Source organism: Salvelinus alpinus, chromosome 22, assembly GCF_045679555.1.
Source record: "Salvelinus alpinus chromosome 22, SLU_Salpinus.1, whole genome shotgun sequence".
Taxonomy (NCBI): domain Eukaryota; kingdom Metazoa; phylum Chordata; class Actinopteri; order Salmoniformes; family Salmonidae; genus Salvelinus; species Salvelinus alpinus.
In genome coordinates, this window is record NC_092107.1 from 7,532,056 (window position 1) to 7,559,843 (window position 27,788).

At 47.7% G+C, this 27,788-nt stretch overlaps 1 protein-coding gene across 4 annotated transcripts in view; it reads left to right on the forward strand.

Moving 5' to 3' along the window:
- Positions 1 to 27,788, forward strand: part of LOC139548896 (neurobeachin-like) — a 354,477-nt gene that overhangs the window by 280,833 nt on the left and 45,856 nt on the right. For all 4 annotated transcript variants that reach the window (XM_071358831.1, XM_071358832.1, XM_071358833.1 and 1 more), the window contains 4 exons: positions 3,254 to 3,371; positions 3,619 to 3,721; positions 7,483 to 7,598; positions 18,340 to 18,452. In XM_071358831.1, coding sequence (XP_071214932.1) covers positions 3,254 to 3,371; positions 3,619 to 3,721; positions 7,483 to 7,598; positions 18,340 to 18,452 — 450 coding nt within the window. The remainder of the gene's footprint in view (positions 1 to 3,253; positions 3,372 to 3,618; positions 3,722 to 7,482; positions 7,599 to 18,339; positions 18,453 to 27,788) is intronic.

The following is a 27,788-nucleotide window of genomic DNA, read 5'->3' on the forward strand; positions in this document are numbered from 1 at the left end:
GTATTTACACGTTTTTCCTTATCTGATGTCCAGTGCTTAGTCCATATATGCTTCTGTGCACCTTGTCATGGATCCATAATACAGTGCCTTCAGGAAGTATTCACGTCCCTTGACTTTTTCCACATTTTGTTGTTACTGCCTGAATTCAAAATGGATTAAATTGAGATTTTGTGTCATTGGCCTACACACAATAACCCATAATGACAAAGTGGATTTGTTTTTCTTCTAAATATAAGCAGACATTGAATATCCCTTGATCTCGCTCGCTCTCGCTCTCTCTCCTGGGCTGTGGATCCGGCAGTGTCGAGGCTTTCCACTAGAAGCCTATTAGCTGTGATAGGGGAGAACACAGAGGATCTACTATGATCGCAGGTTGTCACTCTAGTCCCCTCTCCTTTATAACTGACACACTCGCACGCACACACACTTATTAATGTCAGTCACATTGACATAAATAAATACTATAAATGCGTACTGTTCAATAAGGCTGGACAGTACGGGGTTAACGTCAGACACAGCGTAGGACAATACCGGGTAAATGCTGAATAATTGCTAAAAGGACCAATGAACAAAACTTAGACCGCCCGCTGCTTGGGACTTCTACGTCTATGTGATGTTTTCTACTGTATGTTATTCCATGTGACCTTCAGCCTAAGCACTGCTGTCACCGATGTCTCTCCTCATTTCAGCTGTCACAATATTTCTCCACACTGATGTGATGTTCCACAGGCTCAGTGCAGCTATCCGCCCTCTGTCACATCACACAGGGACAGGAAACAAAAGACAGAAACGTTCAATTGCATTATGGTCATTATAGGAGAGGTATGATCTCCACCCAGCTAGTAGAGCAGCACACACGCACCATGGGATCTTAATGTGTGTGTGGTGGGGGGCTGGGGGGGGCTGCATGGAAACAAAAGGCTGGGCTTGTCTGCCTCCAGCCCCTCCCCATCCGTCCCCCTGTAGTGTGACAGCCTGTGAGCAGAGCAGGGGAGTTGATGAGGCGGGTAGTGGGGTGGGCAAGGGGGGAGTAGGGGTGGGTAAGGGGGAAGAAGGGGTGGATCTGGAGGGGCCTGGTCCTCCTCGGTCATCCTTCGTGGTGGTGGGCTGATTAGATTGGGGCCGAAGTCTCCAGCTGGCAGGCAGGCACACACACACACACACACAGGCAAGACTGTCTGGGGTCTGGCTGACTGGCTGGCTGGCCGGCTGGCTGTGTCCCCAGCGCTCGTCAGCTCTGACACCTTTGACAGCTTCAGCAAACAGGTTCATTAAATGGCATTTCTTACAGCTGCTTCTCTCTCTGGGCTTTGTCAAGCCTCCAGTCTGCAGGGGCCCCTCGCTGCTTGTTGGTTTAAGTCAAGGCTTTGTTGTTCTGACATAATGTTTTGATGTGGGCTGTTTGAAGCGGAGGCTTTTTAGCCTGTGTTTTGTTGCTGGTGAGGTCTCTGGCCTGCACTGTCTGTCTTTAACCCTGTGGCCTGGCCTGGCCTGGCCTGCATGCTCTCTGTTCCCAGTTACAGCAACATACAAAAGGAACCAGGAAGGGGTAATACATCCATGTAGACACAGCCACTTCAGTAGTTTTTAATGTAAGGTTGATCAGGCCATGCATTATAATAGTATTCTCTTGTAATTTCTGCATATTCCTCATCTTTCTTCATCTTGATCTGTTCACAATCTCTCCATTCATCTATCTTTCCCTCTCTCTACCACTCCTTCTCTCCATCTCTCTCCATCTCTCCCTTTCTCCATCTCCCCCATCTCTCCACCTCTCCCTTTCTCCACCCCCCCCCCCCATCTTTCCACCTCTCCCCCATCTCTCCACCTCTCCCTTTCTCCACCTCCCCATCTCTCCCTTTCTCCATCTCCCCCATCTTTCTCTCCCCCATCTCTCCACCTCTCCCTTTCTCCATCTCCCCCATCTCTCCACCTCTCCCTTTCTCCATCTCCCCCATTTCTCCACCTCTCCCTTTCTCCATCTCCCCCATCTCTCTACCTCTCCCTTTCTCCATCTCCTCCCATCTCTCCACCTCTCCCTTTCTCCATCTCCTCCCATCTCTCCACCTCTCCCTTTCTCCATCTCCCCCATCTCTCCACCTCTCCCTCTCTCCATCTTTCCTCTCCTCCTCCTCAGCTGCTCCCTACTACAAATGTTCTCTGAGCAGGCAGTCTGTCTCTATGACAACTGTTAGAGCCTGGGATGGCTGATTTGTCAACCTGGGGCAGCACAGGAAGCAGAGATGCCACCACCCCTCCCCCTACCTCTCCCTCCCTCGCACCCTCCACTTTTCACTCCCTCGCTCCCTAAAACCTGCCACCTTCCTCCCTTCACTCCACTCCTCTCCATCTAATCCACTTCTAATTGAGCTCCAGAGACTTTGATGTGGCAGGGAGGTCGAGCCACAGCTATTCCAGGGAGAAATGAATGCACCGCTGCCTCTCTCCTCGCCTCTTCTCCCCTCTCCTACCCTCTCCTCTTCCTGTCCTCTCCTCCTCTACTCCTGCTTGTCACTGTTTTAAATGAGCATTAGCATTGGACCTAACCTCCCCAGCCCAACATCTCACTCTGCCTCCCTCCCTAGTTCCCCCCCTGGACTGTCAGTCAGGCTCGAGCTACATCCCCTCTCTGTGTGTTGTGTTTCACCTGTTCTCTCTCGCACCCCGCCCTGGGTGGTTCTCATGTCTCTGTCTGTGTCCTGCTACACTGATAGGATGGGAATGTGTGTGATTGTAACCTGGGGAGACTAGGCCGCACCAAGTGCTCAGACAGTGTTGGAAGGGGGGAAGGAGGGAGAGAGGGAGGTGGGTTAGGGGGATTTTTTTCACCTGTCACGGAGGCCTCTCTTTAACTCCCTCGGTAGACCTGCTGTCCCAGAGGTGCTGCACACTAATGATCCCTCTCTCCTCATCCCCCTCTCTTCTCTCTTTTGCTCACCCCCATCCTCTCCTTTCCTCTCTCCTCTCCTCTCTCTCTCCTCTTTTTGTGTTGGTATTGATGTGTGTAACCCAGAGGCCTTTTCTTCCTGTTTTTTTTACACCCTGGTTGCGTGTTGCAGACCACCTGAAATAGGTGTTAAAGACAGAGGTGAATCTGGGAAATAGAATGTTTAGAGACAATGGAAGTCTACAACCTAGTTGCAAAAGTCTACAACCTGTGTTTGTCACAATGTAAACCCTTTGTCTGGTCTCTTTTTCCTCCTGTTCCTCTCCTCCCCTCCCTTCCCCTCCTCTTTTCCTCTCCTCTCTGCAGGTCCTGGCGTACTCAGAGGGTCTGCATGGTAAATGGATGTTCAGTGAGATCAGAGCAGTCTTCTCCAGGCGATACCTGCTCCAGAACACTGGCCTGGAGGTCTTCATGGCCAACAGGAGTAAGCATCACACACACTCACTACGTCCCAAATGCCACCCTATTCCCTATATAGTACACTACTTTGGACCAGAGCCCATAGTGCACTACATAGAGAATAGTGTGCCGTTTTTTATACAGCCACACTCTGGTCTCAGATGTGTCCTGTTTGCATTCTGATGATGATATATAATAAACTGCTTCTCTTAACCACTTTAACATAGTGTTGAGAATTGTTATTGATCAAGTTTTGTTATCTCGCCTTCCAGCGTCAGTGATGTTTAACTTCCCAGACCAGGCCACAGTGAAGAAGGTGGTCTACAGTCTACCCAGGGTCGGAGTGGGAACCAGCTATGGCCTACCACAAGCCAGGTAAAACACACACACACACTTACACACTTAAATCTTTAGCTCATGAAACATTTGGTTTCGTATTTGGCCTTTGCAATACTAGCTCCAGAGTAGTATTATGTAGTGCATTGTGTCCATATTATTTAGCAGGGTGTGTATTTTTAGTCTCCCCATCTACCTCCTTTGTGTGGTGGAGAGTGGAACCGTCCCTGTCAGCAGCTGACCCTGCCTACAGCAGAGACATTTTTGTACTGTTTCAGAGGTCCACACAAAACATGACATAATACAGAACATTAATAGACAAGAACAGCTTAAGGACAGAACTACATCAATTTTAAAAAGGCACACGTAGCCTTCATATCAATACATAAACAAAAACTATCTAGGTCAAATAGGGGAGAGTCGTTGTGCTGTGAGGTGTTGCTTTATCTGTTTTTTGAAACCAGATTTATTTGAGCAATATGAGATGGAACGGAGTTCCATGCAATAATGGCTCTATATAATACTGTACGGTTTCTTGAATTTGTTCTGGATTTGGGGACTGTGAAAAGATCCCTGGTGGCATGTCTGGTGGGGTAAGTGTGTGTGTGTGTGTCAGAGCTGTGTGTAAATTGATTATGCAAATAATTTTGACTTTTCAACACATTAATGTTTCTTATTAAAAGAACAAGTGATGCAGTCAGTCATAGTATTTATATCACCCCTCTGACTACAATGAAGAGCAAGACGTGCCGCTCTGTTCTGGGCCAGCTGCAGCTTAACTAGGTCTTTCCTTGCAGCACTCAACCACGCGACAAACAAAACTAGAGCCTGCAGGACTTTTTGGAGTGTGGTGTCAAAAAAAGCAGAGCATCTCTTTACTACAGAAAGACCTCTTCCCCTCTTTACAACCATTGAATCTATATGTTCTGACCATAACAGTTTACAATCTAAGGTAACACCAAGTAATTTAGTCTCCTCAGCTTGTTTTTTTGTATGATCTCTTATACACAATTTTAGGCCCAGCTTTTGGAACTTTGGCTTTCCTGAATATAGCCACCATATTGTGATCATTGCATCTGATGGGTACGGATACAGCTTTAGAACAAAGTTCTACAGTATTATTAGAAATGTGATCAATACATATGGATGATCTTATTCCTGTAGTGTTTGTAAACACCCTGGTAGGTTGATTATTAACCTGAACCAGATTACAGGCACTGGTTACAGTGAGAAGCTTCCTCTTGAGTGGACAGCTTGAAAACCAGTCAATGTTCAGGTCCCCAAGAAAGTAGACCTCTCTGTTTACATCACATACACTATCAAGCATTTCACACATATTATTTAGATACTGACTGTCAGCACTTGGTGGCCTATAGCAACACCCCTAAAGAAAAGGCTTTAGATGTGTCAAGTTAACCTGCAACCACAACACTTCAATAACACTTGACATGAGATCTTCTCTAAGAATTAGAGGGATATGACTCTGAATATATAGAGCAACACCTCTCCCGTAAGCATTTCTGTCTCTTCTACAGATGTTATAGCCTTGTATATGCTGTGTCATCAAATGAATTATCTATGTGAGTCTCAGAAATTGCTAATATACAAATGTTATCTGATGTTAGCAAGTTATTGATTTCATGATCCTTATTTCTAAGGCTACATATATTACTATGGGCTATTTTCAGCCCTTTCTTGGGTAGCTTATCAGAGTAGACATAATATGGAAAAGAGCAAACAAAGCAAGAGAAAAAAATATACATTCAGCAGTCCATTAATCAGTTGGTGTGTGTGTGTGCTGCTACGAACCCATAGGCGTGGCTCTCTCATCCCTTCCAGGCTTTTGGGAGGGAGGTTTGACAATGAGCCTGTCATAGCGGAGGTAAGCAATATCCCCACGCTCTCTGGCAGCTTTCATGGCTGGGATTTCCTCTTCTGCGCACAGCTTCAGGATTGTCCTCGTTGATGATGAAGATATACGTTCCCCTCAAGTTCTTTGCTCCTTCCAGAAGGGCTACCTTGTCCTTGAACCTCAGGAACTTCACCACTATCGGCCTGGGCCTATCACCTGGGCCGGTGATGGGTTTTCCAATTCTGTGGGCGTGCTCTACCTCAACCTTCCTGTGGTTGTTTCTCCGAGATCATTTCCCTCACTTTGTTCTCAGACCCCATCCAGGTCTCGTGGAGATTCTGCAATTCCGTCCACAACCATGTTGTTCTACCTTGATTGTCCCTCAAGATAATCAGATTTCTCCGTCATTGTTATCATGGATTCACATATAGAACTGATGTACTCTCTCAATGATTTACAGATTCCTGTCATCTTGCCGTTCTCCTGTTTAAACTCATAGCTGACCCTGGGAGACCTACAAACTGTTCCTCAGGTCTTGGACCTCTCTGGTCAGGTCTTCCATTCTTTTATTAGTTGACTCCACCAGTATTTGGACAAACACTTAAAGCTATTTTCTTGTTGTTGTAACAACTGCTTGTAGAACTATTTTCGTTTGTTTTAAAGATCCTTCACCTGTGATAGATAGACACCACTGTCCTCAACGGTACTCCCACTGGCTTTGATCTTTGTCATGGTAGCAACGTAGGTTACACTGTTACTCCTCGCATTTCCAGACAGGATAAGTCACAGGGAAGATTGAAAACAACAATAAACAGCAGGGTTCTAGCCAGCCACAAGCCCGGGACAATCCGTGGTCCCAGCCACAATGACTAACTGCATCGTGGGCTGCATTCAAGCCCTCAAGAAAACCCCCCTAGCTTGATAGGCAGCTAGCTAGCAGCTAGGCTAACTGTTACGCCAAATAAGTCCTTAGACCCGGCCTTGGTCGGCAGGATCACTGAGAGTAGCAGTCCCAGCAACTGATGCAACCGCATTGCGGTACCAAACTCAAAAGGTAGCTAGCTACTAAGACCCCTTTTAATACACTTTCAAAAGAGCAAACTTTCCAAAACAACAAACCGAGCTCTCCCTCGTTCCGCGTTCAACAGGAAGTGAATCCCATTGCTCCCGTTATTGGAATAAGTGGTCATTGACCCTGACTGAACTGATCTAATTCTCTAAATTAAGTCTCTGTAGCACAGAGCTTTAGCCTGCCTGCCTTCCTGACAACTAGGCCGCACAGTAAAATACACAGAAGGAGACGGAGTACAGACCCTTTACCATACCTACACCCTGTCATTAAGTACCACAAAACACACATCTATTGTTAGCAATCAGTTAGCTAATGTTAGCCGTTGATTGGCTAGTGTTAGCTCTCTGTTGTTAGCTAGTGTTAGCTATCAGCTAGTGTTAGCTATCGGTTAGCGTTAGCTTTCAGTTAGTGTTAGCTATCGGCTAGTGTTAGCTATCAGCTAATGTTATGTATTGACTAGTGTTAGCTAGTATTGTTAGCTATTGTAGTGTAGTGTTAGGTCTTTTAGAAACAGCCTCCATCCAACTTTTGATTCTCCCCATGTGTTGAGTTGAAGTCACTTCAAGGCCTGCACGACTCTGACACTTTGGTCATGGCTGAAGAATGCTTAGGTCTCATATGCTGAAGAAGCTGTCACGCGGTGCCAGTGTGTGCTGCTCTGAGCTCTCACTGAATGATTGCGTGTCTGGGAGTTTTGGTCTTTAGCTGGTCTATGTGTGTCTAGTTGTGCACTTAGGTTTCTTGAGTACACTTACAAACCTCTTACTTAAACCTCATTGGTTTGAATGATTTCTGGTCAAAAGTAGTGCACCAAATAGGGAAAAGGGTGCCATTTTGGACACAACCTAAGGAGTTTCTTCCTCTGTTGTTGTGCAGGCGTATCTCCATGGCGACGCCCCGGCAGCTCTTCAAGTCATCCAACATGACCCAGCGCTGGCAGAGGAGGGAGATCTCCAACTTCGAGTACCTCATGTTCCTCAACACCGTCGCAGGTCAGCTTCCCTTCTCCTCCCTTTCCTCCTCTCTCATTTCCCACTCTCCTCCCCTTTCCTCTTTTCCCTCCTCTCCCGTTCTCCCTCTCCTCTATGCTCTCTCCCCCTCATCTTGGATGGATCCATGTTGTTGTGTTGAGCCGATCACCTCTTCTCTCCATACCCAAAATCTCGTCATCTATTATTCTACCATGATGAATGAAGTGTATGTTGTTGTTGACTGGCTGTTCAAACATGCCAGGACCTACAGGTAACCTACAAGTAAGTTGTCTTTGTTTAAGGAGTCGAATGCTCTCTTCAGTGTTCAGTTCACTCCTAAGCAGTAGTATTGTTAGTACTGTAGGTAGCCTCACTTCGCTGTTCATGTGGAGGAATATGACTGACTGTTATTTGAAGCAAGAAAATAAGGAAAAAGGAAGCAAGAATATTGCAGATCACACATCCTCCAGGATAATTAGGGTGGGTGGGTGGGTGTGTGTGTGTGTGTGTGTGTGTGTGTGTGTGTGTGTGTGTGTGTGTGTGTGTGTGTGTGTGTGTGTGTGTGTGTGTGTGTGTGTGTGTGTGTGTGTGTGTGTGTGTGTGTGTGTGTGTGTGTGTGTGTGTGTGTGTGTGTGCATCTTTGTCGCCTCTGATCTGAACTGTGACTAACTGGAAGACGAGAGCGCCTGCCGCACCACTCCTCTCTGAGAGGTGTCACATCCCTCGCTCCCTCGCTCGCTGCAGATTCATGCATATTTATATTTATCTGTGGCGTGAGTTCGATACATTATTGTCATCTAATTAGATGTACGGCAGACAGAAAAACATGGTGGAAATTCATAAAAAATGTGTGGTAATGACCTGAGCTGCCAGAAGTGTCAGGGAGGTGGGGTGGAAGACAGGAGGGAGATGGAGGCAAGAGGAGGAGGGGTGGTGGAGGAGGAGAGGAAGAGAGGGCGAAAGGTGTTAACATGCAGCCAGTGCTCTTCTAATTAAACACTATTCTACTGTTATTAACATTCTGACATGTCAGAGTGTGTGTTGTGTGTGGGTATCATCCTGACACTTCAGAACAGGCTGGAACTCTACCCACAATGCATCTCCTCCCTACAACCTCGCACCCACCTCACACCCCTCACCTGTCTTTCCCTACACCACCACCCTAGAATAGCACTGGAACATCTGCCCACACCACACTACCATCCCTATCCCCCTACACTCTTACACCCTCACCCCTGTGTCCTCCATACACCCTCACACTCAGGACCCCCCTCTCCCTTCTACACCATCACCCCAGAACAGGAACAGGCTACAACCGTGTTAAATCTACTCACGCCGTTATCTGTGGTCCCGTGTGGCTCAGTTGGTAGAGCATGGCGCTTGCAACGCCAGGGTTGTGGGTTCATTCCCCACGGGGGGACCAGGATGAATATGTATGAACTTTCCAATTTGTAAGTCGCTCTGGATAAGAGCGTCTGCTAAATGACTTAAATGTAAATCTCTCCAAGCTAATGTCTAGGCTTAAGCTCAGTGGGCTAATGCAGTCTTGTGACATGCAGTCTGTCAAAGTAGCTTTGGGAATTAGCTGTGTGGATCACCCCGGGGCATGCGTGTGATTTTAGATGTGTAGCATCCATAACACCCTGCCCTTACCCTAACCCACTATCATATCATATTGTATCTACATTTACATGTTAGTAATTTAGCAGACGCTTGTCACGCCCTGACCTTAGTATTCTTTGTTTTCTTTATTATTTTGGTTAGGTCAGGGTGTGACGAGGGTGGTATGTGTGTTTTTTTGTCTTATCTAGGGTTTTTTGTATGTCTAGGTGTGTGTGTCTAGTCTAGACATATGTAGGTCTATGGTGGCCTAGATTGGTTCCCAATCAGAGGCAGCTGTTTATTGTTGTCTCTGATTGGGGATCCTATTTAGGTTGCCATTTTCCAGTTTGGTTTGTGGGTTATTGTCTATGGAAGTTGCATGTCTGCACTCATTGTTCATAGCGGTCACCTTCGTTTTGTTATTTTGTTCGTTTGTTTAGTGTTCTTCGTGTTCATTCGTCTTACATTAAAAGTATGTATTCACATCCTGCTGCGCTTTGGTCTCCTCACTACGACGTTCATGACAACGCTGTTATCCAGAGTGACCTAAAATCGCCTTAACCACTCTAACCCTAACCCAGCATCATAATGTACCATTCACAACACCCAGATCTAACCCTAATAATTCTAATTCTATCTATACATCACAGCAGCAGGAGAACCACCCTTCCATTAAACTACATTAAACACTCAGTGGATGGGAGGTTTGGGGGCTGGGAGGATGGGTAGCTAGGGGGCTGGGAGGTTGGGGGGCTGGAATGTTAGGAGACTAGGGGGCTGGGGGCCATCTTATTTGGGGGCCATCTTATTTGCTGTGGGAACTTCTGTGTCCTAATCAAGTACATTATCATTTGGGTATGACATGTTTCTGTCAGAGGAAGTAAGAGTAGCCCCCAGGGGCACACAGAGGATGGGAGTCTAGGGGGCTGGGAGGCTAGGGGACTGGGAGGATGGGAGGCTAGGGGGCTGGGAAGATGGGAGGCTGGGAGGCCAGGGGGCTGGGATGAGGCTGGGAGGCTGGATGGCTAGGGGCTGGAAGGATGGGAGGCTAGGGGGCTGGGAGGCTAGGGGACTGGGAGGATGGGAGGCTAGGGGGCTGGGAAGATGGGAGGCTGGGAGGCCAGGGGGCTGGGATGAGGCTGGGAGGCTGGATGGCTAGGGGCTGGAAGGATGGGAGGCTAGGGGGCTGGGAAGGTGGGAGGCTAGGGGGCTGGGAGACTAGGGGGCTGGAATGTTGGGAGGCTAGGGGGCTGGGAGGGGGCTGGAATGTTGGGAGGCTAGGGGACTGGGAGGATGGGAGACTAGGGGGCTGGGAGGGGGCTGGGAGGATGGGAGACTAGGGGGCTGGGAGGATGGGAGACTAGGGGGCTGGGAGGGGGCTGGGAGGATGGGAGACTAGGGGGCTGGGAGGATGGGAGGCTAGGGGGCTGGGAGGGGGCTGGGAGGATGGGAGACTAGGGGGCTGGGAGGATGGGAGGCTAGGGGGCTGGGAGGGGGCTGGGAGGATGGGAGGCTAGGGGGCTGGGAGGATGGGAGGCTAGGGGGCTGGGAGGATGGGAGACTAGGGGGCTGGGAGGATGGGAGACTAGGGGGCTGGGAGGATGGGAGACTAGGGGGGTGGGAGGATGGGAGACTAGGGGGCTGGGAGGATGGGAGACTAGGGGGCTGGGAGGATGGGAGGCTAGGGGGCTGGGAGGGGGCTGGGAGGATGGGAGACTAGGGGGCTGGGAGGATGGGAGACTAGGGGGCTGGGAGGGGGCTGGGAGGATGGGAGACTAGGGGGCTGGGAGGGGGCTGGAAGGATGGGAGACTAGGGGGCTGGGAGGATGGGAGACTAGGGGGCTGGGAGGATGGGAGACTAGGGGGCTGGGAGGATGGGAGGCTAGGGGGCTGGGAGGATGGGAGGTTTGGGGGCTGGGAGGATGGGTAGCTAGGGGGCTGGGAGGTTGGGGGGCTGGAATGTTAGGAGACTAGGGGGCTGGGAGGGGGCTGGGAGGATGGGATACTAGGGGGCTGGGAGGATGGGCAGCTAGGGGGCTGGGAGGGTGGGGGGCTGGGAGGATGGGAGGTTTGGGGGCTGGGAGGATGGGTAGCTAGGGGGCTGGGAGGTTGGGGGGCTGGGAGGATGGGAGGTTTGGGGCTTGGATTAAACTACATTAAACACTCAGCAGTCATCTTATTTGCTGTGGGAACTACTGTGTCCTGTGTATCGTACATTATCATTTGGGTATGACATGTTTCTGTCAGAGGAAGTAAGAGTAGCCCCCAGGGGCACACAGAGCTGAGAGGTTGGGGACAGATCAGAACATTGTAGAGCAGGGAAGCTAGAAGGTTGAGAAGCTATCGGAGGCTGGTAGTTTGGGGAAGAGCAGAACATTGCAGAGTAGAGCAAAGAGGCTGGGAGGATGGGAGGCTAGGGGGCTGGGAGGTTAGGGGACTGGGAGGTTTGGAGGCTAGGGGGCTGGGAGGATGGAAGGCTAGAGGGCTCAGAGGATGGGAGGATGGGAGGCTAGGGGGCTGGGAGGTTAGGGGACTGGGAGGTTTGGAGGCTAGGGGGCTGGGAGGATGGAAGGCTAGAGGGCTCAGAGGATGGGAGGATGAGAGGCTAGGGAGCTGGGGGGCTGGAAGGTTGGGAGGCTAGGGGTCTGGGAGGCTATGGGGTTGGGCGGTTGGGAGGCTAGGGGGCTTTGAGGATGGGAAGATAGGAGGCTAGGGGGCTCGGAGGATGGGAGGCTAGGGGGCTCGGAGGATGGGAGGCTAGGGGGCTGGGAGGCTAGGGGGCTAGGAGGATGGGAGGCTAGGGGGCTGGGAGGATGGGAGGCTAGGGGGCTGGGGGCTGGAAGGTTGGGAGGCTAGAGGGCTGGGAGGATGGGAGGCTAGGATGCTGGGAGGATGGGAGGCTGGAAGGCTGGGAGGCTAGGGGGCTGGGAGGCTAGGGGGCTGGGAGGATGGGAGGCTAGGGGGCTGGGGGCTGGAAGGTTGGGAGGCTAGAGGGCTGGGAGGATGGGAGGCTAGGATGCTGGGAGGATGGGAGGCTGGGAGGATGGGAGGCTAGGGGGCTGGGAGGCTAGGGGGCTGGGAGGCTAGGGTGCTAGGAGGATGGGAGGCTAGGGGGCTAGGGTGCTAGGAGGATGGGAGGCTAGGGGGCTGGAAGGTTGGGAGGCTAGGGTGCTAGGAGGATGGGAGGCTAGGGGGCTGGGGGCTGGAAGGTTGGGAGGCTAGAGGGCTGGGAGGATGGGAGGCTAGGATGCTGGGAGGATGGGAGGCTGGGAGGATGGGAGGCTAGGGGGCTGGGAGGCTAGGGGGCTGGGAGGATGGGAGGCTAGGGGGCTGGGAGGCTAGGGTGCTAGGGGGATGGGAGGCTAGGGGGCTGGGAGGCTAGGGTGCTAGGAGGATGGGAGGCTAGGGGGCTGGGAGGCTGGAAGGTTGGGAGGCTAGGGGGCTGGGAGGATGGGAGGCTAGGGGGCTGGGAGGATGGGAGGCTAGGGGGCTGGGAGGATGGGAGGATGGGAGGCTGGGATGCTGGGATGATGGGAGAGTGGGAGGCTGGGAGAGTGGGAGGATGGGAGGCTGGGAGGCTGGGATGCTGGGATGCTGGGAGGCTAGGATGCTGGGAGGCTGGGAGGCTGGGAGGCTGGGATGCTGGGAGGCTGGGATGCTGGGAGGCTAGGATGCTGGGAGGGTGGGAGGCTGGGGGCTTGGACGTTAGGGGCTTGGACGTGTTTCAGGAAGCAGACTGCTGCTGTGTGACTGATGGCTCTGTAAAGATGAAATAGCTGTAGTGTTTCTCTTTGTTGTAGCCTCAGGTCAGGGGTAATCTTTCATTGAGGTATGTGCGTGCGCGCGTGTGTGTGTGTGTGTGTAACACCGTAGTGTTGTTAGAAGTGAAGTGGATTGCTGTTTAAACTCTAAACCGTCAGTTTGGAGTGCAGCATGGAAACTTCTCTGTCTACAAACCAAACAAAACTCACCTCAAACCAAACACCTCTCACAGTGCTGCACATCCTCTCACACCAAACTAAGAAAAGGGTTTTTTAATGACTATCTTGCAGTATCTTGGATTTAATTCAAATGTTTTATTTTGTTTAAATAGTTTTTGTTTAATAAAACGATTGTGTCAGTGCTGATAGTGGTCTCCTGTCCTGTTTGACTGGCTGTTGTGGGTCTGCTGCTAGTGTGTAATACTGCTCTATAATCAGTTGTTGATATCACCCCATCACACCCATACTTCTGTTCTCTGATTGGACCAGCTCATATTAGTGTCTTCTGATTGGACCAGCCCATAACAGTGCTTACTTATTGGACAGCCCATAGCAGTGTCTTCTGATTGGACCAGTCCATAGCAGTGTGAAATTAGAGAGGACTTGTGGCGACTTGGACGGTTGAGGAGCTCCTCGTGGTTCTCATGGCTGAGTTAGGGTTCCATCTGAAAATCATCAAAACCATTTTCCTGAAGAGGAAAACTAAGCTCTCACATCTGGCAACCCTCAGTACAGCTGCATGTGGGCACCGCCATGACTGAGGTATCCATGGTAACCTCCACGGGCTGTCCAATCAGGAGGCTAGCCTGGCGGTGTCACATCAGGCGTGTTCAACGACAACACGGTGACCAGGAGGACAGATCTATATCTCTGTAATTACATATATAACACAGAATACATATAGACACTACACATACTACATATACACACTGCACACACTACATATACACACTGCACACACTACATATACACACTGCACACACTACATATACACACTGCACGCAATACATATGCACACGACACACAATACATATACACACTACACATACACAATACATATACACGCTACATATACACACTACATATACACAGTACACATACACACTACATATACACAGTACACATACACAATACATATACACACTACACACACATACTACATATACACACTACACATACTACATATACACACTACACACACTACCTACACACACTACCTACACATACTATATATACACAGTACACACACACTACATACACTCACTACATATACACACTACATACATACTACATATGCACACTACACATACACACACTATATATAAACACTACACACACTACATGTACACAGTACACATACACAATACACACACACCCTTTGCTCCTAACCATGGACGTATTCATTACGGAGACCGTTTACGAAAAAAACAGAAGCAAACCGAGCAAAACGAGAGTTTCTATTGGACAAATTCAGGTTGGTCCCTCCCCATTTGATTTGATTTGCTTCCGTATAAGAAACGTTGAACCCCAACCCCAGACTGGCCTAATATACTCATCAGGATCAGGCAGAGAAAGGAAGAGCACACCAACACACAGACACACAGTCAATCAATCATCAATCCCATTTATTTATAAAGCCCTTATTACATCAGTGGATGTCACAAAGTGCTATACAGAAACCCAGACTAAAACCCCAAAGAGCACGTTGGCTAGGAAAAACTCCCTAGAAAGGCAGGAACCTAGGAAGAAACCTGGAGAGAATCTGAGGGGCTGTCCAGTCCTCTTCTGGCTGTGCCGGTGGAAATTATAAGAGTACATGGCCATTAAGGCTAGATTGTTCTTCAAGATGTTCAAATGTTGATAGATGACCAGCAGGGTCAAATAATAATCACATTGGTTATAGAAGGTGCAACAGGTCAGCACCGCAGGAGTCAATGTCAGTTGGCTTTTCATAGCCAAGCATTCAGAGGCTGAGACAGCAGGTGCGGTAGAGAGAGCGAGAGGGATAGAGGGGGTCGAAACAGAAGGTTCGGGATAAGGTAGCAGGTCCGGTGAACAGGTGTGGGTTCCATAGCCGCAGGCAGAACAGCAGAAACTGGATCAGCAGCACGACCAGGTGGACTGGGGACAGGCAGAGCCAGGAGTTGCCAGGTAGTACTGAAGCATGGTCTTAGGGCTAGAGGTCGACCGATTAATCGGAATGGCCGATTAATTAGGGACGATTTCAAGTTTTTTTTTTTTTACACCTTTATTTAACTAGGCAAGTCAGTTAAGAACACATTCTTATTTTCAATGACGGCCTAGGAACGGTGGGTTAACTGCCTTGTTCAGGGGCAGAACGACAGATTTTTACCTTGTCAGCTCGAGGATTCAATCTTGCAACCTTACGGTTAACTAGTCCAATGCTCTAATCACCTGCCTCTCATTGCACTCCACGAGGAGCCTGCCTGTTACGCGAATGCAGTAAGAAGCCAAGGTAAGTTGCTAGCTAGCATTAAACTTATCTCTAAAAAACAATCAATCGAACAATCATAATCACAAGTTAACTACAAATGGTTGATAATATTACTAGTTTATCTAGCGTGTCCTGCGTTGCGCATTCACGAAGAAGGACTCATGTTGCTCCAACGTGTACCTAACCATAAACATCAATGCCTTTCTTAAAATCAATACACAAGTATATATTTTTAAACCTGCATATTTAGTTAATATTGCCTGCTAACATGAATTTCTTTGTGTCACTTCTCTTGCAACAGAGTCAGGGTATATTTAGCAGTTTGGGCCGCCTGGCTCGTTGCGAACTGTGTGAAGACTATTTCTTCCAAACAAAGACAGCCAACTTCGCCAAACGGGGGATGATTTAACAAAAGCGCATTTGCAAAAAAAGCTCAATCGTTACACGACTGTACCTAACCATAAACATCAATGCCTTTCTTAAAATCAATACACATAAATATATATTTTTAAACCTGCACATTTAGCTAAAAGAAATCCAGGTTAGCAGGCAATATTAACCAGGTGAAATTGTGTCACTTCTCTTGCGTTCATTGCACGCAGGGTGGCTGTTTTCGATGTGTTCCTGGTTCGAGCCCAGGTAGGAGCGAGGAGAGGGACGGAAGCTATACTGTTACACTGGCAATACTAAAGTGCCTATAAGAACATCCAATAGTCAAAGGTATATGAAATACAAATCGTATAGAGAGAAATAGTCCTATAATTCCTATAATAACTACAACCTAAAACTTCTTACCTGGGAATATTGAAGACTCATGTTAAAAGGAACCACCAGCTTTCATATGTTCTCATGTTCTGTGCAAGGAACCTAAACGTTAGCTTTCTTACATGGCACATATTGCACTTTTACTTTCTTCTCCAACACTTTGTTTTTGCATTATTTAAACCAAATTGAACATGTTTCATTATTTATTTGAGGCTAAATTGATTTTATTGATGTATTAAGTTAAAATAAGTGTTCATTCAGTATTGTTGTAATTGTCATTATTACAAATACATTTTAAAAATCGGCAGATTAATCGGTATCGGCTTTTTTGGTCCTCCAATAATCGGTATCGGCGTTGAAAAATCATACTCGGTCGACCTCTACTTAGGGCACAGGTCCTCCGGGAGGGGAGAGAGAGAGATAGGAGAATTAGAGGGAGCATACTTAAGATCACACAGTACACCAGATAAGATGGGAGAATTACACCAGATAGGACAGACTGACCCTAGCCCCCTGATACATAGACTATTTAAGCATAGCTACTGGGGACTGAGACAGTGGGGGTCGGGGGACACTGTGTGCCCTGTCCGACGATACCCCCTGACAGGGCCAACCAGGCAGGATATAGCCCCACCCATTTGACAAACCACAGCCCCCACACCACCAGAAGGATATCAGAAAACCACCAACTTACTACCCTGAAACAGTGGCATGTCTTCATAGGCTTCCCCAAAACATTGACCAAAATAAATAAATAATAATTTATATTTCGTCTTGCAGCGCCCCTCTGTCTCTGTATGTGTAGCCCATCTATCTGATGCTGTCTGGTCGAAAAGAGTAGGATATTGTTGTCGCCCGTGGCATTGAATGGGAAGCCAGCAAGGATTTGGCTTTCCTTGATAAAATAGCCAATCACCGTTGAGCTAAACTGAGTGAGCAAGCATTTTAGCCAGGTAGTCTAGGACAACAAAAACTAAAAGCGTGTGTACTGTATGACAGAGTCATAGACCATTTCAGAATTATGAAAGAGAGGAGAATGGCATTGGCGTTTTTCTACAAGTAGGGTGAGTCAACACACGCTTACACACACACACACACACACACACACACACACACACACACACACACACACACACACACACACACACACACACACACACACACACACACACACACACACACACACACACACACACACACACACACACACACACACACACACAAATCAGGACCATGGACATACACATTATATTTTGCTTAGGTTGATCGGACCTTTTAGTTGTCACTGTATTAGACTAAGCATAGGTGTTTTGATGATGTGCTGAAATAGTGGAGGCAGCTCCTGTTTTCTTTGCGACTTTGCGCTAACTTTCCGCTGTTCTACATCAATAGTTGTTTAGTAGTCCGAAAATGTCAAACGGATGTTGCTCTCTGGTTTTGTGATGAATTTATTCTGCCACTGTGTCTTTTTATTGTCTCTGCCTTTAGGCTTATATATCACAGTGTCAAGGCATATGAACTAACAGGTTATAGCGCAAACAATGCAATTATCACAGCACATAGGTTTTAATATGGCATTTTTTTCCCTGGCTTGGCTTCACCAGTGATTTTACCCATGCACTGCTACTGCCCTGAGACAAGGCAGAGTATAGCCCACGAAGATCTCCCCCACCACACGAGCCCGAGGGGGGCGCAAGACCGTACAAGAAGATAACGTCAGTGACTCAACCTCAAGTCGAGTTTAGCGGGAAAAAGCCTGGCACGACCTGATGCACCCCCCTTAGGGACGGCATGGGAGAGCACTAGTAAGCCAGTGACTCAGCCCCCGTAATAGGGTCAGAGGCAAACACACACACTCCCACACTGCTCCCATACTAAGGCCTCCCCACAGAGAGCAGAGTGAGGACTATTTTAGCGGTGGTGTCACCCTCCCAGACAGGAAGTTAGTCTGTCAGAAACAGGAAGCTGGCCTGAAAGGAGTCTGATGGAATGCTCTACTGGAATGTTGCATGCTGGGTCCCCAAAGTAACCTAAGCCTCGTGTGTACCCCGCAGTTCTCCCCTGCGCCCTGCAGTCTCACACATCCTCCCCCGCCCCACCTCATCCCCTCTTTCCTCTCACAGAACTTCTCTAACAGATCTCTGTCTGTCTCTCTCTCTGTCTGTCTGTCGGTCTGTAGGGAGGACCTACAATGATCTGAACCAGTACCCGGTGTTTCCCTGGGTTCTCACCAACTATGAGTCCGAGGAGCTGGACCTCACCCTGCCGGGCAACTTCAGAGATCTCTCCAAGGTACTGTCATTCTGTGATACACCCTGGGTGAGACTGGAGGAGAGGGGGAAGGAGAGGAACGGTGGGGGAAATTGGGGAGGAGGGGTAAGGACAGGAGGGGTGAGGGTCTCAGTCGGCAGAGGGATTTCCATATTAAGGCACATGCAGGCTGGAAGAGAAAGGCATCTTGACTGGTAAATAATGCAGACATCATAATGCAGACATTAAGTGCTCAGTCTGAACCCAGCGCTGGAATATAGAGAAGGAGCTGATAGTTTAACATCCCAAGTGTCTCTGCTCTGTTTGGTACTGTATCGCCTCAGCACATAAACTGAATGTTCTAGTGTCTTTGCTCTGTTTGGCATGGTACTGTCCTCGACTATTAACTGTAGGAGACTTTAAAGTGTCTGTATGATGAGGGCTTCTGGCCCTGTTTAACTTCCTAGCAGCGCTCTCTCTCGCTCTCTCTCGCTCTCTCAACTCACAGACTCACTGACCTGAAAACAATCGCATTCCTGTCTGAGCTTTCCTTCTCTCTCACTTTGTCACACCCTCTTTCCCCCGTTCCCGCTCTTCCTCAAAGTGCCGACTCCCTGACTCTCTCTGAGCTCCGTTTTCACAAATGTTTTTTTATACATTTTCACCTCAGATCCCAGACAAGTGTTTGCTAGGGAGGAAGCAGAGGGACAAGCAGGGTGGCAGGTAGGCAGGGAGGGAAGGAAAAGCAGGAAGGGGGGGAAGGAGGGTATGGAAATGAGAGAGGTTGCTGAACTGATGAAAACAAGAAATAACCCCAACCAAAGCACCCTGGTAGGTATGTGTACTGATAATGTCAGTGAATACACTTCCCTCCTAACAGATGTCTGTAAGGGTAGTCTCCTCTCCACCTGGTTCATAGCAGTTTCACCCAGCCAGTCTATAAAGTCACTGTGTGAATATTTCTACTCAGCCCTGTTGGTGATCCAGTATAATCCAGTGTTCGCTCTGGCAGCAGGTCTACAGTAAGACACACAACTTTCCTGTGTCTTCCTGCTGTCGTTTTAGCTAATGTAACCCTGTGGCAGATTCAGTTTGTACACAGCCAGGTGTGTGTGTGCGTGTGTGTGAGAGAGAGAGCCCGAGCCCTCTGGCCTGTGGAGACAGTTATGTATTGTAATGTATTCCAGTGACATCCTCCCATGCTGTTTACAGGCTGAGCTGCCTTCATTACCTTGAGTTCACAGGCCTCTCTCTCCTGACAGTTGTCCTTGGAACCCCAGGGCTCACACACATCTCCAACCCCAGGGCTCCTACCTCCAGACGTACCAGCAAGCGAACTGAACTTGAATGAAGGGGCTTGAGTTCTCACACATATAATCAGATTAGACAAAGAGCAGGGGAGAGAGGAAATAGGGAGGAACTCGGAGAGAGAGAGACTGTAAGTGTTCTGAACGGAGTCATGTAAAACCACCAAACCACTAAAACATCTGTACGTCCCAAATGGCACCCTCTTTCCTATATAGTGCTCTACTTTTGACCAGAGCCCTATAGGGTGCTGGTCAAAAGTAGTGCACTATGTAGGGAATACGGTTCCATTTGGGAAGCACCATCCCGTGATATTTTGTCCTCTGACTCAGCTGCTCACACCATGGGGTCACGTGACTACCAATCAGGAAGTGGGTGCCAGTACCAGCAGGCTAAATGTCCTTTAGCTCCTGGATGATACGCCACTTAATCATCTCACACACCTGCAATTTACCTGCTGATCAGCCAGCCAGTCATCCGTGTTAAATCCAACTGAACAGAGTGTTCTCTGCCTCAGGGCCACAGTGGAGCATTCCTACTGTCAGATCACAGGGCACACACAAACACACACAACCATACACACACACCCTCCATGTCAGCGGTACAGTGGTGTGGTGGAGCGGTTCATTAGGTTTTAATGATTATTTCCTGGTGACTGACAGGTGGTTGATGGGAAAGGGAAGCTCATCTCCTCATAGCTGTTAGTTGATGGAGTGGAAACGCTGATAATCCTATATGAAGGCATACTGAGCGTGTTCTGCTTAACAATCTAGAGGTTTATCATGGCTGTTGTTCTACCTGTTTTTGTGTGTTTCTGATAGGAAGTGATGTGATGTGACTCTGTCAAAACTTCTCTCAGGGAGAAACAGCCAAAGCTGTGACGTGACAGCAGACATATGTACCTGATCTACTTTACCTCCTAGCTACTGTTATGAAACGGAGAGGGAGCATGTCCATACAGGTCTTCGGACCCGCGGCCTTATGAACCAGAGCCCTTCACGTTTTCGATGGCTCCAAGAAAGCTAGCTCACTTGGAAGAGAAATTATATTTACATTTAGGTCATTTAGCGGACTTTTTCATACTGGTCGCCTGTGGGAATCAAACCCACAACTCTGGCATTGCAAGCACCATGCTCTACCAACTGAGCCACACAGGACTCTAGTGTGCACATATGTGTGCATATATACAGTGCCTTCAGAAAGTATTCAGACCCCTTGACTTTTCCACATTTTGTTACGTTACAGCCTTATTCTAATTGTTTGCCTCAGCAATCTAAACATAATACCCCATAATGACAAAGCGAAAACAGGTTTTTAGGAATTTGCTCCAGGTTTTTTAAAATTTGCTCCAGGTTTCCTCCAGACGTGATGCTTGGTATTCAGGAAAAAGAGTTCAATCTTGGTTTCATCAGACCAGAAAATCTTGTTTCTCATGGTCCTTCCCCAGATCTGTGTTTTTTTTGTTTTTTAGGTGCCTTTTGGCAAACTCCAAGCGGGCTGTCATGTGTTTTTGACTGAGGAGTGGCTTCCGTCTGGCCACTCTACCATAAAGGCCTAATTGGTGGAGTGCTGCAGAGATGGTTGTCCTTCTGGAAGGTTCTCCAATCCCCACAGAGGAACTCTTTCAGAGTGACCATCGGGTTCTTAGTCACGTCCCTGACCAAGGCCCTTCTCACCCGATTGCTCAGTTTGGCCAGGCAGCCAGCTCTAGGAAGAGTATTGGTGGTTCCAAACTTCGTCCATTTAAGAATGATGGAGGCCACTGTGTTCCCAAATTTTTCGGTACCCTTCCCCAGATCTGTGCCTCGACACAATCCTGTCTCAGAGCTTTTACGGCCAATTCCTTCGACCTCATGGCTTGGTTTTTGCTCTGACATGCACTGTCAACTGTAGGACCTTATATAGACAGGTGTGTGCCATTCCAAATCATGTCCAATCAATTGAATTTACCACAGGTGGATTCCAATCAAGTTGTAGAAACATCTCAAGGATGATCAATGGAAACAGGTTGCACTTGAGCTCAATTTCTCATAGCAAAGGGTCTGGATACTTATGTAAATAAGGTATTTCTGTTTTACATTTTTAATACATTTGCAAACATTTCTAAAAACCTGTTTTCACTTCATCATTATGGGGTATTGTGTGTATATTGACGGGGCAAAACATTTATTTCAAATCAAATCAAATTTTATTGGTCACGTACACATGGTTAGCAGATGTTATTATGAGTGTAGCGAAATGCTTGTGCTTCTAGTTCTGACAGTGCAGCAATATCTAACAAGTAATATCTAACAATTCCACAACAAATGCTTAATACACACAAATCTAAGTAAGGAATGGAATAAGAACATATAAATATATGGATGAGCAATGTCAGAGCGGCATAGGCTAAGATGCAATAGATAACATAGAATACAGTATATACATATGAGATGAGTAATGCAAGATATGTAAACATTATTAAAGTAATAGTTTGGGGTAGTTTGCCCCCAGTGATGCGTTGTGCAGACCACACCACCCTCTGGAGAGCCCTGCGGTTGGGACCGGTGCATTTGCTGTACCAGGCGGTGATACAGCCCGACAGGATGCTCTCAATTGTGCATCTGTAAGGGTTTGTGAGGGTTTTATGTGACAAGCCAAATTTCTTCAGCCTACTGAGGTTGCAGAGGCGCTGTTGCACCTTCTTCACCACACTGTCTATGTGGAAGAACCATTTCAGTTTGTCAGTGATATGTACGCCGAGGAACTTTAAAACTTTCCACCTTCTCCACTGCTGTCCCGTCGATGTGGATAGGGGGGTGCTCCCTCTGCTCTTTCCTGAAGTCCACAATCATCTCCTTTGTTTTGTTGACGTTGAGTGAGAGGTTATTTTCCTGACACCACACTCCGAGAGCCCTCACCTCCTCCCAGTAGGCTGTCTTGTCGTTGTTGGTAATCAAGCCTACTACTGTTGTGTCGTCTGCAAACCTGATGATTGAGTTGGAGGCGTGCATTGCCACGCAGTAATGGGTGAACAGGGAGTACAGGAGGGGGCTGAGCATGCACCCTTGTGGGGCCCCAATGTTGAGGATCAGCAAAGTGGAGATGTTGTTTCCTACCTTCACCACCTGGGGGCAGCCCGTCAGGAAGTCCAGGACCCAATTGCACAGGACGGGGTTGAGATTCAGGGTCTCAAGCTTAATGGTGAGCTTGGAGGGTACTATGGGTACTATGGTTCTATGGTGCTATGGTGTTGAATGCTGAGCTGTAGTCAATGAACAGCATTCTTACATAGTTATTGTCCAGATGGGATAGAGAGGTGTGCAATGTGATGGCGATTGCATAGTCTGTGGACCTATTGGGGCGGTAAGCAAATTGAAGTGGGTCTAGGGTGACCGGTAAGGTGCAGATGATATGATCCTTGACTAGACTCTCAAAGCACTTCATGATGACAGAAGTGAGTGCTACGGGGCGATAGTCATTTAGTTCAGTTACCTTTGCATTCTTGGGTACAGGAACAATGGTGGCCATCTTGAAGCATGTGGGGACTGGGATAGGGAGAGATTCAATATGTCCGTAAACACACCAGCCAGCTGGTCTGTGCATGCTCTGAGGACGTGGCTAGGGATGCCGTCTGGGCCGGCAGCCTTGCGAGGGTTAACACGTTTAAATGGCTTACTCAAGTCGGCCATGGAGAAGGAGAGCCCACTGTCCTTGGTAGCGGGCCGTGTCGGTGGCACTGTATTTTCCTCGAAGCGGGCAAAGAAGGTGTTTAGTTTGTCTGGAAGCAAGACGTTGGTGTCCGCGACGTGGTTGGTTTTCCTTTTATAGTCCGTGATTGTCTGTAGACCCTGCCATATACGTCTTGTGTCTGAGCCGTTGAATTGCGACTCCACTTTGTCTCTATACTGACATTTAGCTTGTCAGATTGCCTTGCGGAGGGAATGACTACTCTGTTTATATTCTGCCATATTCCCAGTCACTTGCCATGGTTAAATGCGGTGGTATGCGCTTTCAGTTTTGCGCGAATGCTGCCATCTATCTACGGTTTCTGGTTAGGGTAGGTTTTAATAGTCACAGTGGGTACAGCATCTCCTGTACACTTCCTTATAAACTCATTCACCAAATCAGCGTATACGTCAATATTATTCTCTGAGGCTACCGGGAACATATCCCAGTCCGCGTGATCAAAACAATCTTGAAGCGTGGATTCCGATTGGTCAGACCAGCGTTGAATAGTCCTTAGCACTGGGTACTTCCTGTTTGAGTTTCTGCCTATAGGAAGGGAGGAGCAAAATTGAGTCGTGGTCAGATTTGCCGAAAGGAAGGCAGGGGAAGGCCTTTGCATCACGGAAGTTAGAATAATAGTGTTTTTCCAGCACGAGTGCTACAGTCGATATGCTGATAGAATTTAGGTAGCCTTTTTCTACATTTTGCTTTGTTAAAATCCCCAGCTACAATAAATGCAGCCTCAGAATATATGGTTGTCACGTATACTCGCTCTACGGCCTCTAGGTCATCAGGCTGCTGATTATCCTGCATACATGTCACCATCGTCTCGTGCACCAGCGCGTCATGACACTCACCTGGACAACATCACCTCCTTGATTATCTTCCCTATATCTGTCACTCCCCTTGGTTCTTTCCTCAGGTGTTATTGACTCTGTTTTCATGTCGGTGCGCTGTTTGTGTTACGTGTTTGTTTCATTTATTTTTTTAAACACTCACTCCCAGAATTTCCTGATACTCAGCGCACATCGTTACAGAATAACACCTCACCTAAGGGAAGCATCAAGTAGTGTGTTTTTTTTGTCCGAGTAAATTACGTCGGGTCCGGGAACCGCCACAGGCTCTCATGTCTCTGCCGGATCGCCAGGCTCCCCTGCCTCATCGGGCTTTCATGCCTCTGCCGGATCGCCAGGCTCCTCTGCCTAATCGGGCTTTCATGCCTCTGACGGATCGCCAGGCTCCCCTGCCTCAGCCAGCTTGTCGGGCTTTCATGCCTCCGCCGGATCGGCAGGTTCCTCTGCATCCACCGGCTCGTCAGGCTTTCATGCATTCGCCGGATCGCCAGGCTCCCCTGCTTCCACTGGCTCGTCAGGTTCTCATGCCTCAGCCGGATCGCCAGGCTCCCCTGCCTCAGCCGGTCTATCAGGTTCCCGGGCCCCAGCTGACTCGACAGGTTCCCGTGCCTCAGCTGGTGTGATAGGTTCCTGCGCCTCAGCTGGTGTGATAGGTTCCTGCTCATCAGCAGGGGTGACCAGTCCGCTCCTGATCCCCGAGTTCGTCGCCTTTGACACCGTCCTGTGGCTGGAGCCGCGTGTCGGGGAGGGGGTACTGTTCCGTATACTCCCTCTCTGGCCTCTAGGTCATAACTAACTTTGTTATTCAGGGACTGGACATTAGTGAGTATATACTCGGAAGCAGTGGGTGGTGTGCGCGCATCCGAAGTCTGACTAGAAGACCGCTCCGACTCCCTCTCATCCGGCGGTGTTGTTTTGGGTCGGCCTCTGGAATGCCCTGGGTGGTGCGGACAAAGGATCCGCTTCGGAAAAGTCATATTCCTGGTCGTAGTGTTGGTAAATTGACGCTGCTCTGATATCCAATAGTTCTTCTCGGCTGTATGTAATAACACTTAAGATTTTCCGGGCTAACAATGTAAGAAATAATACATTAAAAAACAAAATACTGCAAAGTTTCCTAAGGACCAGAAGCGAGGCAGCCCTGTCTGTTGGCACCATTTTAGAATGGTGGAAAAAGGGAAGGGTCCCTACTATATACTACTCCCTCCTTTCACTTGCGTAAGCAGGGTCTACTATAGGGTATTTAACAATGTGACGTTATATTAATTTGCCTTCTCTGCTTAGTTACTAGTAGCAAATCCTGATGTTTTTAAAAGAGTTAACAAAAGTTTTTGCTGAAAAGTTTGTTTATGTCATAGCAAAGGTTAGCAATGTAGCTAACCTTAGTGGTGCTAGTCGTGCATATCACCCTTTACTGTATCAGTGTTTTATAGACTGCTACCGAACTTCAGAAAACCTATACCTTGAGAGAAACCACCCGAACGAAGAACTCTGAAGAACTAGATTGTAGCTGTTCAAGATGCTTCTTCTGACAAGCCCAGAGAGAAAACAAGTGTGACTCTTCCTGCACTGTACTATGATGTCATTTCTTTTGAAATATAAAATGCCGTATGTGTGTCTCCTTGGGAGTTAGCCTAGATATTACCACAAGAACTGCAGAACTCTCTCTTTCTCTGTGTTTCACACACTCACAAACAAACACACACACACACACACTCCTCTTGGATCCTCCACTTTGGGGTCTCTACTCTCTGCAGTCAGAGAATGATCCTAATTACATGTGATGAGTGGTTTATCTAGTGTAGCATGTGACAGCCCTATAATCCAGCAGCTAGGTTTGATCATGTCTTGTTTGGTGGTGGAGGTAGGTATCACTAGGTCAGGTGTTATTTATGGGAGTGAACACAGAAGGAGCTAAATGCAGAGCTGTCTAAAGCACTTGTTTTTATTGTCTCCTTATCATGTCCTGTATTTACATAATCACCTGATAATAGATAGCTGGTGATTACTGTGTGTTAAAGGAATGGTAGAGGATACGGTTTGTTGTCACTATTCTACTCCACTAACCAGCCATGGAAGGGGGTCCCATATGGCACCCTATTCCCTATGTACTGTAGTGCACAACTTTTGACCAGGGCCCTATATCCCCATCTCCCACCTAGTATCTATTTTAGCACTTTAGCTTGCTAACATTAGCATCCAACATTAGCATTGATAGTTCCGTCAATTAACCTTAAGCAAATGAGTTGTTAGTACAATCAACACACTTGACATGCCTGGTTGCTTTAAAGTGTGTTTATGTCAAGAAATCAATAAAATACCACATTGTAGCAAAGTTATCTAGGTACAAATGTACTTTTAACAAGACACACCTGTTAATTAAAATGCATTCCAGGTGACTACCTCATGAAGCTGGTTGAGAGAATGCCAAGAGTGTGCAAAGCTGTCATCAAGGCAACCACTAAAATCATTTCCAATGCTCTCACCTCAATTTGCTTTATATATAGCTATTAAAAAAACTATATATATCTTAATTTCCATCATTAACAATCAATATGGCAGAAAAATCTAAAATCGAACATATTTTGATTTGTTTAACAATTTTTGGGTTACTACATGATTCCATATGTATATAGTTTTGATGTCTTCACTGTTCTACAATGTAGACAATTGTAAAAATAAAGAAAAACCCTTGAATGAGTAGGTGTGTCCAAACCATTAAAAAGTACCATAGTAATTGAGTGTCCATGATATTTGCATTGCAACTAAGTAACCCTCCAATTGTTCTCCACTATTACACCCTCTAAAGCCCCTCCCCATCCCAAGTTGGGTTGTCATCCCAGTGACCAGCAGGCCACCCCCGTCCCCCCGGATCACTAGGGCCCCCGAGAGGCCAGGACCCATCCTTTGAAAAGAGCACACGGTGCCACACCACAGAACAGAAGCAGATCCACCGCTAAAAGCATTTCCAATGCTCTCCCCTCAATTTGCTTTATATATAGCTATTAAAAAACGATATATATCTTTATTTCCATCATTAACAATTAATATGGCTAATAATGTTGACAGTTCAATCAAAGGATTATTACCTATAACCAGGATTGCCATTGCATTACATTTTTGTCAAGCAATTACTATATTAACAAACAATTATTGTGATTCATCCTATATTGCCTCTAACATTCTTACCCCTAGCAACAGATGTGGGATACACACACACACACACACACACACACACACACACACACACACACACACACACACACACACACACACACACACACACACACACACACACACACACACACACACACACACACACACACACACACACACACACACACTCTCTCTCTCAACCCCTTTTCCCACAATCAACTATAAGCTCAGATGCTCAACTGTTGTTACATCCCAGAGCACCAACTCAAAAAAGGACTTGATTTACGAATGCATATACAGTTACAACTGTTTGAGAAAGCATGCAAAATTGGCAAAAATTGGGAGATTTCACCAT